The sequence below is a fragment of the Lagenorhynchus albirostris genome, chromosome 2 (genome assembly GCF_949774975.1).
Source record: "Lagenorhynchus albirostris chromosome 2, mLagAlb1.1, whole genome shotgun sequence".
NCBI classification, from domain to species: domain Eukaryota; kingdom Metazoa; phylum Chordata; class Mammalia; order Artiodactyla; family Delphinidae; genus Lagenorhynchus; species Lagenorhynchus albirostris.
The window spans coordinates 174380559-174393958 of record NC_083096.1 but is presented as its reverse complement, the minus strand read 5'-3'; the positions used below and the strand labels follow the sequence as shown (position 1 = coordinate 174393958).

The window sequence follows — 13400 nt, the reverse complement described above, 5'->3', positions numbered from 1 at the left end:
ATAACATATCTAGTCTGGTTAGAACGTATCATTTTCTTCCACTTGTTCCTTTTAAAAGTCGTGGCATTCCCTTATCCTACAAGATGTTAATTCCTCAGTTTTTCTCCACAGCAAGATTCCTAAAAAAGGCTTTGTGGAGGTGACCGAGCTCACAGATGTAACATACACCAGTAACTTGGTACGCCTGAGGCCAGGCCACATGAACGTGGTCCTCATCCTGTCAAATTCCACCAAGACCAGCCTGCTGCAGAAGTTCGCTTTGGAGGTCTACACGTTCACTGGGTGAGCTCCTGTGTGCACGTGAGAGAGGGCAGGGGCTGTGGAAGCAGGAGGGGGAGAGCCTGCACACTTGGGTAAGGAGGGAGCTGCGGGGGCTTTTTCCGTGCAGCATGATGCTGGCTGTGACCTTTCCAACCCAGACCTCTAAGCCATCGTGTGGGGACCTTTCTTCCCCTTGACTGTTGGTTCTGAACAGAAGAGCTTGAACTCAGTCTTCCCTGAGCCCTTTCAGGAAACTCTCTTCTCTAGCTCTTGTGCCTTTTCCTGAAGCCAGACACCGAGAGTGATGTGAGTGACGCCCAGCAAGGGACAGGAAATGGATGAGGGGCTCTTGCCGCCATTGTAGAAGCCCTCCAGGTCCCGCAGAAATCCTTCGTTTCTTCTGTATTCAGGCCCCACCCAGCACAAAGCCTTTTCCTATTATTTAAAATCTGACTGATGTCCTTGTGTTCCCTGCGACTAAATGTGTCGGGAAACACCCTAAATCCTCCTTCTGTCCTTCCTACAGGAGCAGCTGCCTGCACTTTTCCTTCCTGAGTCTAGATAAACACAGAGAATGGCTGGAATACTTACTAGAATTTGCTCAAGATGTGGCCCCGATCCCAAACCAATACGACAAGCATTTCATGGAACGCGACTACACGGGCTATGTACTGGCTCTGAATGGCCACAAGAAATACTTCTGCCTCTTCAAGCCCCAAAAAACAGTCGAAGAGGAGGAAGCCATGGGGTCGTGCAGTGACCTTGACTCTTCCCTCCATCTGGGTGAATCTCGAGGGAAATCTTCTGGCCTTGGATCCAGGCCCATCAAAGGAAAATTGAGCAAGTTGTCCTTATGGATGGAACGGCTGCTGGAAGGCTCCTTACAGAGGTTTTATATCCCGTCATGGCCTGAACTAGACTGAGAATTTCTAAAAGAGGCTCGAACTCTTCAGACTTTTTAACAGGCCCCTGTGAACAGGTATTTTCAGGACTCAAACTATCACAATGGGCAGAGTATAGATTTTAGATTATTCTTCCAGAACAGTGGCTAGAAGAATCTTTCCTTTGTCCTGTTCTAACCTAGGAGTGAAAAACACCAAACGCTGAATTCCCCAGATCTGAATACTTTCCTTTAGGTCTTTTTTCCTCATTTGAATGCCACACTATTTAAAATAGACTGCTCATTACCTCTTCCTTTGTCGCCCCGCCCCGTGCTCGCCCCCACCTCCGCTGTCCTGTCTCTGTGCTGTGGGACAAGCACAGGGCTGGACCCGCAGCAGAGCCTGGGGGGGCCTCGCGAGCCTGGTGTACCAGTCGGGCCATCTGTCCCCTGCCCCGCCTCGGCCGTGCTTCTGCCGCGGTGCATGCTGTAACGGTGGGACGAGCCACCGCAGCTTCTGGGCCCTGTGTCTCAAAAGAGGCCTAGTTCCAAGCGATCTTACATTAGTGGTGTTTTTGGTAGTAAATGGCTAAAAGTATATTTGGGGGGTATCCTCCTACAACAGCTTGTCAGCCACGGTTTTAAAAGGTTAGGACTGCGTGGGGGTTTCTGCACGTATGTTTGGTTTTCTTCCCGAGACTAGAGAAGGGAGGGCTGGGCAGTGCCTGAGCGATGCCTTCTTGAGCATCCCATCGGCCCCCTCCCAAACACTAAGAGTAGCCGGGGAGGGATCCGCGTGGCAAGAAGTACTGTAATGACCTTGAGCCATTTACCTGTATGTTTTCAGATGCCTTTCTGCCTCTGTCAGTTTTAGGGTGTGGATATTAGGAGCCATAACTTGTAATCTTGCTCTCTGAACGTAGAGGTAAGCTGCTATAAGCCAGTAGATGTTAAACTGACGACACGTTATTCCTGCCGTGAGTCAGGCTCAAGGAACCTCTTCCCTACAGTGATGTCTCTTTAGTAAACTATCAGACATATCTTTGTATCAAGGAACTTAAAATTTCTCAGCAATTGTATTTTGAATACTGTTACCCCAAAAGTGCTGTATCTTCAAGTCCTCTTTGGTGACAAGTGAGCCAAGACACGTTCTAGGCTTCCGTTTTGCTCACTTCGAGCTTCTGGCCTATATTTTGATGTCTCATCTTAATTGTTTTCACTCTTAAGTTACAACTGCTTCACCAGTAACAGGGTCAGACCTGTCATCAGCACCCCAGCTCGCTGAGCTCCAGTGAACGATGGACCCCAGGCGGGGCCCTACCAGCCAGTTAAGAGAGCTTACCTTTTCTTTTTAGAGCACACCACCAGTGGAGTTTGGACACCCTCAAAGAGTTCAAATGTCAAAACAAGTTGCCTTTTTGTAAAGTGAAGGGTCAAAATCAGTGATGGGACAAAATAGGTTAATATTTTCTTTAATCGTAATTGCTTTAAACTAAGCCATTTGGATTGAGCTGCAGTGGCAAGTAACAAATTATTTGAGCCCAGAAATCCCTAGTTTTCATGGAATCTATAGCTTTATTTTAAAAAATAAATCACTGCCAGGCTTTATTTTTCCACATGATCCTCTAAAAGTGGGTGTTTATTCTTATTGCCATGTCTCATGGCATCTGGCCCAGGTAGAACTGATCAAGGAATTCATTTTTGGCTCTGTGATGCACCAAGTCCTCAAAATTATTTTCTGCATCTCTTGTGGCCAAGTTGCTTATACGAGTAGTGTTTTGGTTCAGTGGTAGGTTTTTATTTTTTTAATTTCTGGTACTAATGGGATTCCTGACCTTAATTTCTGAAAACCAAAAACACCCCAGATTCGTTCACTTTAAAAAATTGTGGGCTTCCCTGGTGGTGCAGTGGTTGAGAGTCCGCCTGCCGATGCAGGGGACGCGGGTTCGTGCCCCGGTCTGGGAAGATCCCACATGCCATGGAGCGGCTGGGCCCATGAGCCATGGCCGCTGAGCCTGCGCGTCTGGAGCCTGTGCTCCACAACGGGAGAGGCCACAGCAGTGAGAGGCCCGCGTACCGCAAAAAAAAAAAAAAAAAATTGTATCATTAAAATAAAAAGCACCTTCAGACAGCTGCACCTTTCATTTGTATAAAGAAAGGAAAGTGATAATAGTGAAAACGTTCCTAGGAAATATTTCAATCCAAAAAACATCATCTGCAGATCCGTTTGGGGGCTGGTAGCTATCTATGCCCCCCAAGAGGAAACTGGGAAGCTTTTAAACTGACCTTTACCCTTGACCACCCAAGCCTTTCCTCCTGAATGTCATTTCCATGAATTTGTTTACTTTTCTGTCAAATGTATGAGCCACTGTCCTGGTCAGCCAGTGCTACCATTTATCTTACATGTGTAATCACACAGACCCAATTTTGGCTCTAAGTTAACTTCCTAGTCTTCGAGTGTCTTGAAACTGACAACGTTGATGTTTTCAGAGGTAGGTTTTTCTGATTGATACAGACTCTGCATCATGTTTAGCAGATGAGGACAACAACTGGCCTAAAACAAGCCTTTGTAGATATATGCACCCATTTTTTAAAAAATTTTTTATCAGCCCAGGTGTCGGTGGCACAATCTGTCTAACACCGAGTTCATCACCTCCAGCTAGGCAACATGTCAGCGAGCAGGCCTGCCCTAACTCCCATTGGGCACCACAGGCTTGCTGCCATCGCTTATTGACCATGAAAACTTGGTTGTGGTTTCAAATAATAGGTTGATTCCCTCCTTATTCAGTACGTAAATGTTTTCCTGCTATAAAAAGAAGTGGGATCTGAATGTGTTTTAAGTGATTTGCATTGTTTGGGGAAAGGGATTAGGAGCAAACACTCAAACATTTTTTTCTAAGTAAAATTCTTGAAAAGCTGATGCAAAACATTCTTTACAGCTGAAACGCTGGTCATGTCCAAATACCTGACATTGTCCCTTGAAACAAACGCAGCGTGTCTGCTGCCGAATCTGTTCAGTTTGTCAAGGAGGATGATGATGCTTTCGAGACAGACCTGAAAAGAAGGTGAATATTTTGCACTTTTGATACTCTTAGGAACAAATAACTTATTTGGCAAATGGTGTCTTTTTTATGTTGTTTTTGTTTTGTATTGTGAACAGGCACTGAAGCTGATGTTATTTTGTTTTAAGAATATTACAGACTGGAAACAGAAATAAACTATTTTAATGTGTGATGATTATGGGTAGCTCTTATGTCACGAGATGACGATTTGACCATGGACACATTATCAACAAAACTGAATTCGCATGTAACTCAACACATGCTTAAGGTCATCACGCCTCCACTGCAGATTTGGGGAATTGCTGTCATAGAGGGTGGGTCAGCTTGAAGAGAAGATAATGCAAAACAGGCTCAGGGGGAGCGGGTTAAGGCAAGGCCACTAAGAGCCAGCTGATGTCACCTGGTTTTGAAGACATTCCTGCATCTTCCTGGGCTTTTGAGTGGGAAGTTTCTTTATTAGGATCTGCCTGTTATTTTTTTCTTTCAAACTTTTTCTGTGTTCACGATGGTCCTAAAACCAAGATGCTCCTCAGCGTAGGGGCTGTATTTTAAAGGAAGATACTATAGAAATATGGAATGTTTTTCTACAGTATTATTTCATAGGGTTTTTTCATCTCATTCCTCCAGATTATAGATAAACTAAATTCTCCATCCCTTTCCCCTTTATCCTCCATCATCATTCATCAAAGGAAAAAATAAAAAAAGCACAAGTGCATTTTTTTTTAAGTTAATTCAAACACCTTAGGAATATTAGCTGTTTGGATTAGAGTTCTACTGTAAGCCCTGATTGTAGAGCCACCAATGACACTTTTAGCAGAACGTTTTATTGGCATAAACTCTTTAGTACTCAGATTGCTTGCACATAAGTTCTGGAGAATTTGTCATCCAGGTAAGCTCTTGTTTTATCTTGAACATCGTAGCACAACATTCAGGCGACTGTCACTTTGGGGAGAACACACAGCATCTCAAACAGCAGGTTAGCCGCCACGAGGGCTGTGTTTCCTACAAAGCAGTGAAAAACCCAAGCGTGAACACCACACAGACCGCCTCCTGAGGCCGAGCCCCTCGGGCTCCTCAGCCTTTGTCCCTTTGTGCTTCCTTTCCCAGAGTCCTGCCTTGCGCGCTCCTCTGCGGTTCCCCACTGCCCCGTGGACATGCTTTCCCCGGCGTTCTCTCTATCAAGCATCATTCAGAAAAGGTATTTTAAAATTCAGAAGGCTCTCTGTTTACTCTGAGAACAGATTTCCCCCAAAGGAAAACCTATCATATTGGTGTGTATCGTATTTACTATCTATCCTCTAAGGCTAACAGGCCTAACCCTGTAAGTTTTTCTAGATTAAAATTATTGGGATGGCATTGGCTTTGAATCTCTCTCCTAAACCAGCTAACTCCCCCACTTTATCAATATTAATAAATACCATTTATGCCTTGAGAATTCACTTTTCAATGAAATATCCAAGGCAGATGGCACTGGGCAGCCCTATCGCTGAACTACACGCTGGTTTCTCTCTCTTCTGCTGACGGGTGGGCCAGCTAACAATCCTTAGCCGCCTCCCAGGGGTTTTGTTAGGGTTCATTAGCTCACATCTGTATGGTGTACAGTAATAGGTTTATTTTCTTCACTGTAGGACATACTCAGCCAGTTCCCGAGTTACATAAAGGGACCCATCCATCTACTTATTAACTAGATTAATACAATTTAAACTAGCCGCTGGGACTTCCCTGGTGGCGCAGTGGTTAAGAATCCGCCTGCCGGGCTTCCCTGGTGGTGCAGTGGTTGGGAGTCCGCCTGCCGATGCAGGGGACACGGGTTCGTGCCCTGGTCCGGGAGGATCCCACATGCCGCGGAGCGGCTGAGCCCGTGAGCCATGGCCGCTGAGCCTGCGCGTCTGGAGCCTGTGCTCCGCAACGGGAGAGGCTGCGACAGTGAGAGGCCCGCGTACCGCAAAAAAAAAAAAAATCCGCCTGCCAAGGCAGGAGACACAGGTTCAAGCCCTGGTCCGGGAAGATCCCACATGCCGCGGAGCAACTAAGCCCGTGCGCCACAACTACTGAGCCTGCGCTCTGGAGCCCGTGAGCCACAACTACTGAGCCCATGTGCTGCAACTACTGAAGCCCACGCGCCTAGAGCCAGTGCTCTGCAACAAGAGAAGCCACTGCAGTGAGAAGCCCACACACCGCAACGAGGAGTAGCCCCCGCTCACCGCAACTAGAGAAAGCCCGCATGCAACGAAGACCCAACGCAGCCAAAAATAAAAAATATAATAAAAAAATAAATAAACTAGCCGCTGCCTACGGATCACATTTGTCTCCCTTACTCACCAGAAGGATCGTACGGCGGTGAAACCTCCACAAGATCACAACCCACCACGTTCAGTCCTTGACAACCCCGGATGATCTCCAGAGCCTGTCCAAGATGAAGCTTGAGTTGTCCAGAGAGGTAATCATTGACAACAGAAAGCAACCAGTAGAGGCCTCCATGGATTTCTCCCAACAAGGTCCTGCCCTTCGACTTGGAACTGTCGCTTTCCCTCAATAAACATTCATTGACCACCAGGCACCCTGGTGGGATCACAGAGACAAACCAATCACTTCAATGCCAGCATGAAGGGCTTCAGGAATAGTCTGAACACGTGTCGCAGCCTGAAGAGGCTGGGGAAGGCTCCTCCAAGGTGGAAACACTTAGCTCAAGGAACTGACCAAGCAGAGGAGTAGGGAGAGGGCAGCCCAGGGAGAGGGAAAGACACATGCAAAGGCGCCAAGACGGAAGAAGTACTAGTAGTCAGACGTGGCCGGAGGTAGGATGAGTGAGGGGCGTGGCAGGAAGAGCATCACTTTGCTTCCGTTCTGCAGGTGAAAAGCAGGAAGGATGCGAAGCCGAGGAATGAGGAGTGTGTTCTAGAAAACTGACGGGAACTGGGAAAGGTTTTAGAGAGGCTGTTATGACCAACCTCCTTTCTGAGAGGATAGAAGATAGTTGATTAGTTCAAGCAGTCTTCATTCATTTACTCCAGTATCTGTGAGTACCTCCTACTTATATGTCAGACACTCTCCTCGGCTCGGAGAGTAGTGAACAGAACAAAGGTCCACCCCTGGAGCTTTCCTTCTAGGTAGAGCCACCCTCCAGTTCTGCCTCCCTGTGCTATGCTCAGCATACCATGGGAGCTTTCTTTGGGGGTTTCTAAAACTCTTGAACTACCCTAGGAGGTGTTAATCCCACTGTGCATACCTTTAAAATTTAACCCCAAAAAGGTAAGTTTGGTGTCTGAACAGGGGGCACTACAGTATTGTCCCCATGAACAGGTGGACCAGAGGCAGAAAGACCAAATAACGGACTATTATATCCCAGATAAGAAATGAGGGCCCTTGCCAAAATCTGTCACTCATCAATAAGGGAGAATCCAAACCTGTGATCAGCCCTGAGCACAATAAAGGCCCAGGTGCTCTGATTTTAAAAGCCCATCCTGATTTCTAAAGACTCAGTTCAGGTCCCAGGAAAGTGGGGAGCTAAGTGTCCTCACCCACAGGAAGTGTCACTGGTGGAGCCTCCTTACCTGACTAGGGGTGAGACCAGCAATTTCGGGTGTCCCTGTCCCTGGGGCATAGGCGGGGTCCAAGCCGTCGATATCAAAGCTTATATAAATGGGTCTGACTCCCATCTGCTGCCTCACTTTTCCCATCAGAGGAACCAGCGACTTCATCCAGCAGTCTTCAGCCAGGACCACCCGGAAGCCCTGAGAAAGAATTGAAGAGCAGAAAGTTGACACTTGGGCCTGGCAGCATTTACTGGGCATTTCCTATAGGCCTACCCCGTGCTCAGCTTATGTGCACCTCAAAGTTGACCCCCAATATCCACGAGGAGGGAACTATCATCCCCATATCAGACCCATCGCCTTGGGTCTGGACCTCCTCCACTCTTTTCCAAGCCAGCAGCATCCAAGGGCCTGGTTTGTTTCTGCTTGTCCCCCTCCCCAGCGATGAGGCCTCCTTTGCCTCGTGAACTATCATCCCCGCTCCTATCTGCTCCACATGACGCAAACTCACCCTTCTGTCCCCACTTTGAGCTTGATTAGCAAAGTCCCTTTGAATCCATTGCCTCCACTGAGTGGGCAATGGAGAGGAAGGCACTCTGGGGCCGGGGACAGAGGGAGGGGCTTTCAGCCTGTCACCTGGCTCCGGCTGTATCTGTAAGTATCCAAGGTCATGGAAGAGCCCCGGATGCCGATCTGTACCACGCGCTTACAGTCCAGGAGTCCCTCGTCCACGCAACGGCGGAAGGGCGTCCCGTGATAGAGCTTCTCACCCAGGGCCTTGTCCGCCACGTCCATGTGTGCATCCACGTGCACCAGCCCCATAGGTCCATGCCTGATGACAACAGGGCGGCTCAGAAGCCAGGCCTCCCAGTGGGGCCTGAACACCACCACCCTCCAGGCCGCCAAAACTTGATGACGATTCATAGCCGTGGAGGGGGGACCTGGCATCAGTTACCAGCCTTGCAACTGGTTTCTGTCTTCAAACCACTTCGCTTCTCAGAAGGACAATAAGCCCAGAGAAGTCACGCAGAAGATAGTCACGTGCTTCAGCTGACACTCCCTACCTATCACCCAGAATTTTCTTCACTTACAGATGGAGAGGGCTGGGAGGATGCAAGTAAAGGGTGGCGGCTCAGGTGAGCTCGTCTGAAGGCTCAACTAATCAGCACCACCCTTTCTCCAACTGCGGTAACCAAGAAGCAGCTTCTACTCAGCTCTCTCTCTATAATCCCCATCAACCCTGCCAGCCGCCCCAAAAAAACAGACAATCCAAATCAGTGCCAGGCAAACACAGCTTCCAGAAAAGCCTTGTACCCACCCACCCACCTCCAACCAGAATGCCACCCACATAGCTTTCCTCTATATGAATTCTGGAGCTCACCACCTTGGCCCATCTGTCTATTTCTCAGACTAACTAACCAAAATTAGTCAATCCCTGCTAGATTTTCACTACTGGAAAAATCCATCTTCTCATCCTCTGGGAAAGGGGCCCTTTCAGGAAAAAACAGGGCCTCTCCTCAGCAAGCAACACCATTGTGCCTGTCAGTATTTGTATTTGGCCTCTGAAGCAAAACAGAAACTGAAGTTAACGGGTTGTGTATTTCACTAGGGGCTCATCTTCCAAAAACAGAGGCAAATGCTGAGGCTGCATACCAGGGCAGATCTAGGGCAAGGGCGGGCGGCCAGGGTGTTAATAATAAATTGTCTGGGCTCCCATCTGGTGACTGACAGACACACCTGGAGCTTGACCTTAATTTTGATCCACAGAAGCAACTCAGTGGGGAATTTCCTATCGTCCCCAATAACCTGAGGCAGCAGAGGTCACCTGACGCCATCTAGCAGAAAGCAACTCATTCCCCAGCTCCGGCCTTTGGGACTTACTTTTCTGCCATCGCTTGCAATATAGGATAGGTGATTGTGTGATCTCCACCTTCAAGGAGACAAAAAAGAAGAAAACATCTGGAACGTGGATAAGATTCGAAGACCATGTATCACCTAGAACGATCTTTAATCTGCCCAATTCTGCCACCCTTTCGATTAGACTGGAAGAACTATAACCCCAGCTAAAATATGATCTTGTTCAGTGGTGGAGAAATGACCACTAAATGTTTGACATTATATTGTCATTTAAAAGAGGAAATTAAATTAAGGCTTATAGGGAAAATGCTCGGACCAGCTCTGTCCAGTTGAACTTCCTGCAGTGACACGCATGTCCTGTATCTGCACTGGCCAACATGGTGGTCACTAGCCATTGGCTATTGAAATGTGGCTCACGCAACTGAAGAATTGCATTTTTTATTTTATTTAATTGTAATTCATTTAAATAGCCACATGTGGCATGGGGCTACCATAATGGACAGCACAGGCCTAGAAAAGTATTACCATTGATGATTATTAATAACAACAACAGCTATATTTATGGAAGCTGAAAACATGCCAGTCACAAAGTTGGGCACTTTATATGCACTTTTGTTATATGCCCCTGACACAATATAAGAAGGTAGGTGGTGGTATTTTTATTCCCATATTACAGATAAGGAAATGAAACATCAAGAGCTAGTGAGAGGTGGAGCTGAGATTTCAAACCACGTCAGCCAGAAACCCCACTCCTTACCACTATGCTCTGCGGGCTGGGCCCTCTCATTTGGCAAAAATAAATTTGGATATTTAGAAAAAGGTACTATTTTGACTATTGGTGAACAGGAAGAGAAAGAACTGCTACAGTGAGAGTGGGGCAGGGTGGGGGAGGGTAAGAGGAAAGCTGCTCTATAGATTGACATAGACCCTGACGAGAGGAAAAGACCCCCTTGCAGTTCTCTCAAATAAAGTCATTGAAACAACGTCCTTGAATACTTAAGAAGTCACAACTAAGCCCCTGCTGGCAGCCTCCTCGGGCCTGGCATCAAGGGCTGGGACAAGGTGAGGTGGATAGAGGCACTTGCCGGATGCAAAATTGAAGGGACACCAAAAAAAAAAAAAAAAACTCAGTGATTGGGGAATTCCCTGGCAGTCCAGCGATTAGGACTCTGCGCTTACACTGCAGGGGACCTGGGTCCCATCCCTGGCCAGGGGACAAACGAAGATCCTGCAAGCTGTGTGGCCAAAACAACAAAAAAAAAAACTAAGTAATCAAGATAAATATTATTTTAATGTAATAGTTTAAAAAATCAAAATCAATGCAAAAAAAAAAAAGGATCCATGATAGGAACTTCCCTGGTGGTGCAGTGGTTAAGAATCCGCCTGCCAATGCAGGGGACACAGGTTCGAGCCCTGGTCTGGGAAGATCCCACATGCCGCAGAGCAACTAGGCCCGAGAGCCACAACTACTGAAGCCCGTGTGCCTCAGAGCCCGCATGCTGCAACTACTGAGCCCGTGTGCCTAGAGCCCGTGCTCCACAACAAGAGAAGCCACCGCAATGAGAAGCCCACGCTACTTTATTTTATTTATTTATTTTTCTTTTTTATAAATTTATTTTATTTTATTTTTGGCTGCGTTGGGTAGTCCCAGGGAACTGCGCCACCAGGGAAGTCCCTTTTTTTTATTTTTATTTTTGGCTGCGTTGGGTCTTCCTTGCTATGCACGGGCTTTCTCTAGCTGCGGTGAGCGGGGGCTACTCTTCCTTGCGGCGCGCAGGCTTCTCACTGCAGTGGCTTCTCTTGTTGCAGAGCATGGACTCTAGGCACGCAGGCTCAGGAGTTGTGGCACATGGGCTTAGTTGCTCCGCAGCATGTGGGATCTTCCCAGACCAGGGCTTGAACCCACGTCCCCTGCATTGGCAGGCGGATTCTTAACCACTGCGCTACCAGGGAAGTCCCCCATGATAAACTCTAAATAAAGATAGGATCAGCAACTGTGCTGTTCTGAGCCATACTGGAACCTGAGGCAAAAAGAAAGGGAAGTCAGTAATATGTATTGCTGACTTTTTGGCACCCCTTAAATTTTGCACCAAGGTGAGTGCCTCACTTGCTTCACCCTGGTCCATCCCTGTCAGTCACGTTAGTCCAAAAATGTAAATATCCTCTCCCCAGGGATTAAAATAAATGAACTAAAAATGTTCCCTTTCCTACTGTCTCCATATTGCCAGTGGCTCCCCCTGGAGAAGTAACCGTACTCCAGCTCATGATAAATAGACCCTGAGCTCAGAGAACTACCCTCTCCCTTACAGATGCCATTACCCAAGGTCAGAGGAATACAGCCAGCTGCTACAATCTTCTGATAGGCCTCTCGAATTAGGCGGCAGCTGTCCTGAAGGTTATAAAGATTGACATTCACGTCGCCTAGGTCTGCAACCATGAGGGACTGGAAGGGGAGGGCTCCTGTGCTAGGGTTGGCTGTCCGAAGCAGCACTGATTCTTCACGGATCCTTCGGGGTCCAAATCTGGAGGAGAAAGAATCAGCCTGTGAGCCATCCCTAAAGGTTCAGAGGCTCTGCCTAGGCCAGGGCTTCCCAGGCTCTGTGCTGGGGCTGGCTGAATCTTTGCTGCAGGGGGTAGGGGTCATCCTATACATTGCAGGACGTTTAGCAGCAACCCTGGTCTTTACCCACTAGATGCCAGTAGCAGCCCTTCCCCCACGTTGTGATAACCAAAAATGCCTCCAGACTCTGCCAAATGTCCCCTGGGGGGAAAATGTCACACACACGTTGAGGACCACTGATCTAGCCTATATAGTGAAGAGATTAAAGGTACAGACTTAGAAGCCCACCAATCACCAATTTACTAAATGGCATTAGATAATTTCTTAATCTCCCTGAGCCTCAATTTCCTAAACTGTTGCTGCGGAATCGTAAATAGCTGATGTTCAATAGTTAGAAAAATCGATTTCACTTTCTCTAACTTGATCTTAGGAAAACTGCCTTATTTGGGGGCCTTCCCTGGCGGTTTAGTGGTTAAGACTCCGCATCTCCACTGCAGGGGGCATGCGGTGATCCCTGGTGGGGGAACTAAGATCCCCGCAGGCTGCGCGACCAAAAACAGAAGAAAAAATGGCCTTATTTGGAGCAAATTCTTGAGTCACGTGACATCTAGAGGTTTGGGGAAGGGCAACCAGCTTCTGTTCTCAAACTTAATGTCCCCTGCTTCTGTAAACCGGGGTACCCACAGCCACCATCCAGCTAGGCCAGGGAACGGGGCAGGGAGAAGGCTTAGTCCTTAAACCCCCTTTCTTTACCAATGGATGCCACGGCTGAGCCCTCAGGGTTGCTTGAGGGAAACCAGCTGTCTCTCAAAGGATTGGGGCACTTTGGAGCCAGGCACTGGCTTCCAACTCGACCCTGGGTGAGGGAAAGCGCCTCTCCATGAGTTTTGTGTGCGCAGTGGCCGCCAGGCTGTCCCAACACGTGTCCCTGAGTCCTTCGGGGCTTACCTCGCCCCGGGCCGGTTGGAGGTCCCAATGTCCAGCGGCACCCCGATGAAGGCGGCATCCAGCCCCTCGGGGGAGGCCTGCACGGGCAGCCGCATCATGGAGCAGATGCCCACCGACCGAGCCACGAACTCGGAGCTGGGAGGTTGGTTCCGGGAGGCGTCGGAGGCCTGGCGGCTCTGGCTGCTGCCGGGATCGCAGAGCCCCGCCGCAGGACGCACGCGACCCCCGAGAACCAGCCCCCGCGCGCCCCCGCCGCCCCCCGGGCCCCGGGCGCAGCCGGACGCCAGCAGCCGCAGCAT

At 48.5% G+C, this 13400-nt stretch overlaps 2 protein-coding genes across 4 annotated transcripts in view; one reads left to right on the top strand and one right to left on the bottom strand.

Annotated features, from left to right (window-relative positions):
* Nucleotides 1–5471, top strand: part of DNAJC16 (DnaJ heat shock protein family (Hsp40) member C16) — a 38588-nt gene extending 33117 nt beyond the window's left edge. Inside the window, exons 14-16 of one of the 3 annotated variants that reach the window (XM_060141369.1) lie at nucleotides 112–282; nucleotides 788–1240; nucleotides 5311–5471. In XM_060141369.1, the coding sequence (XP_059997352.1) occupies nucleotides 112–282; nucleotides 788–1184 (568 nt within the window). In that variant the 3' untranslated portion in view covers nucleotides 1185–1240; nucleotides 5311–5471. Of the gene's footprint in view, nucleotides 1–111; nucleotides 283–787; nucleotides 1241–4080; nucleotides 4382–5310 lie in introns of those variants that run through there. The other 2 variants (XM_060141368.1, XM_060141370.1) reach the window with 2 other exon arrangements.
* AGMAT (agmatinase) lies at nucleotides 4869–13400 on the bottom strand. Its single transcript, XM_060141371.1, has 7 exons — nucleotides 13102–13400; nucleotides 11913–12115; nucleotides 9618–9666; nucleotides 8373–8568; nucleotides 7758–7937; nucleotides 6526–6610; nucleotides 4869–5205 (listed from the first exon to the last, which is right to left on the bottom strand). The coding sequence occupies exons 1-7, from the start codon at nucleotides 13398–13400 to the stop codon at nucleotides 5132–5134; spliced, it is 1086 nt and encodes a 361-aa protein (XP_059997354.1). The 3' UTR covers nucleotides 4869–5131.

Bases quoted from the DNA above. Each gene is read 5' to 3' on its own strand.
- AGMAT (XM_060141371.1), bottom strand. From the start codon at position 13,400: ATGCTGCGGCTGCTGGCGTCCGGCTGCGCCCGGGGCCCGGGGGGCGGC. The intron at 9,667-11,912 runs GTAATGGCATCT...GTCTCCTTGAAG, and splicing joins CTGTATTCCTCTGACCTTGG to GTGGAGATCACACAATCACC. The intron at 5,206-6,525 runs GTGAGTAAGGGA...ACTGCTTTGTAG, and splicing joins ACCGCCGTACGATCCTTCTG to GAAACACAGCCCTCGTGGCG.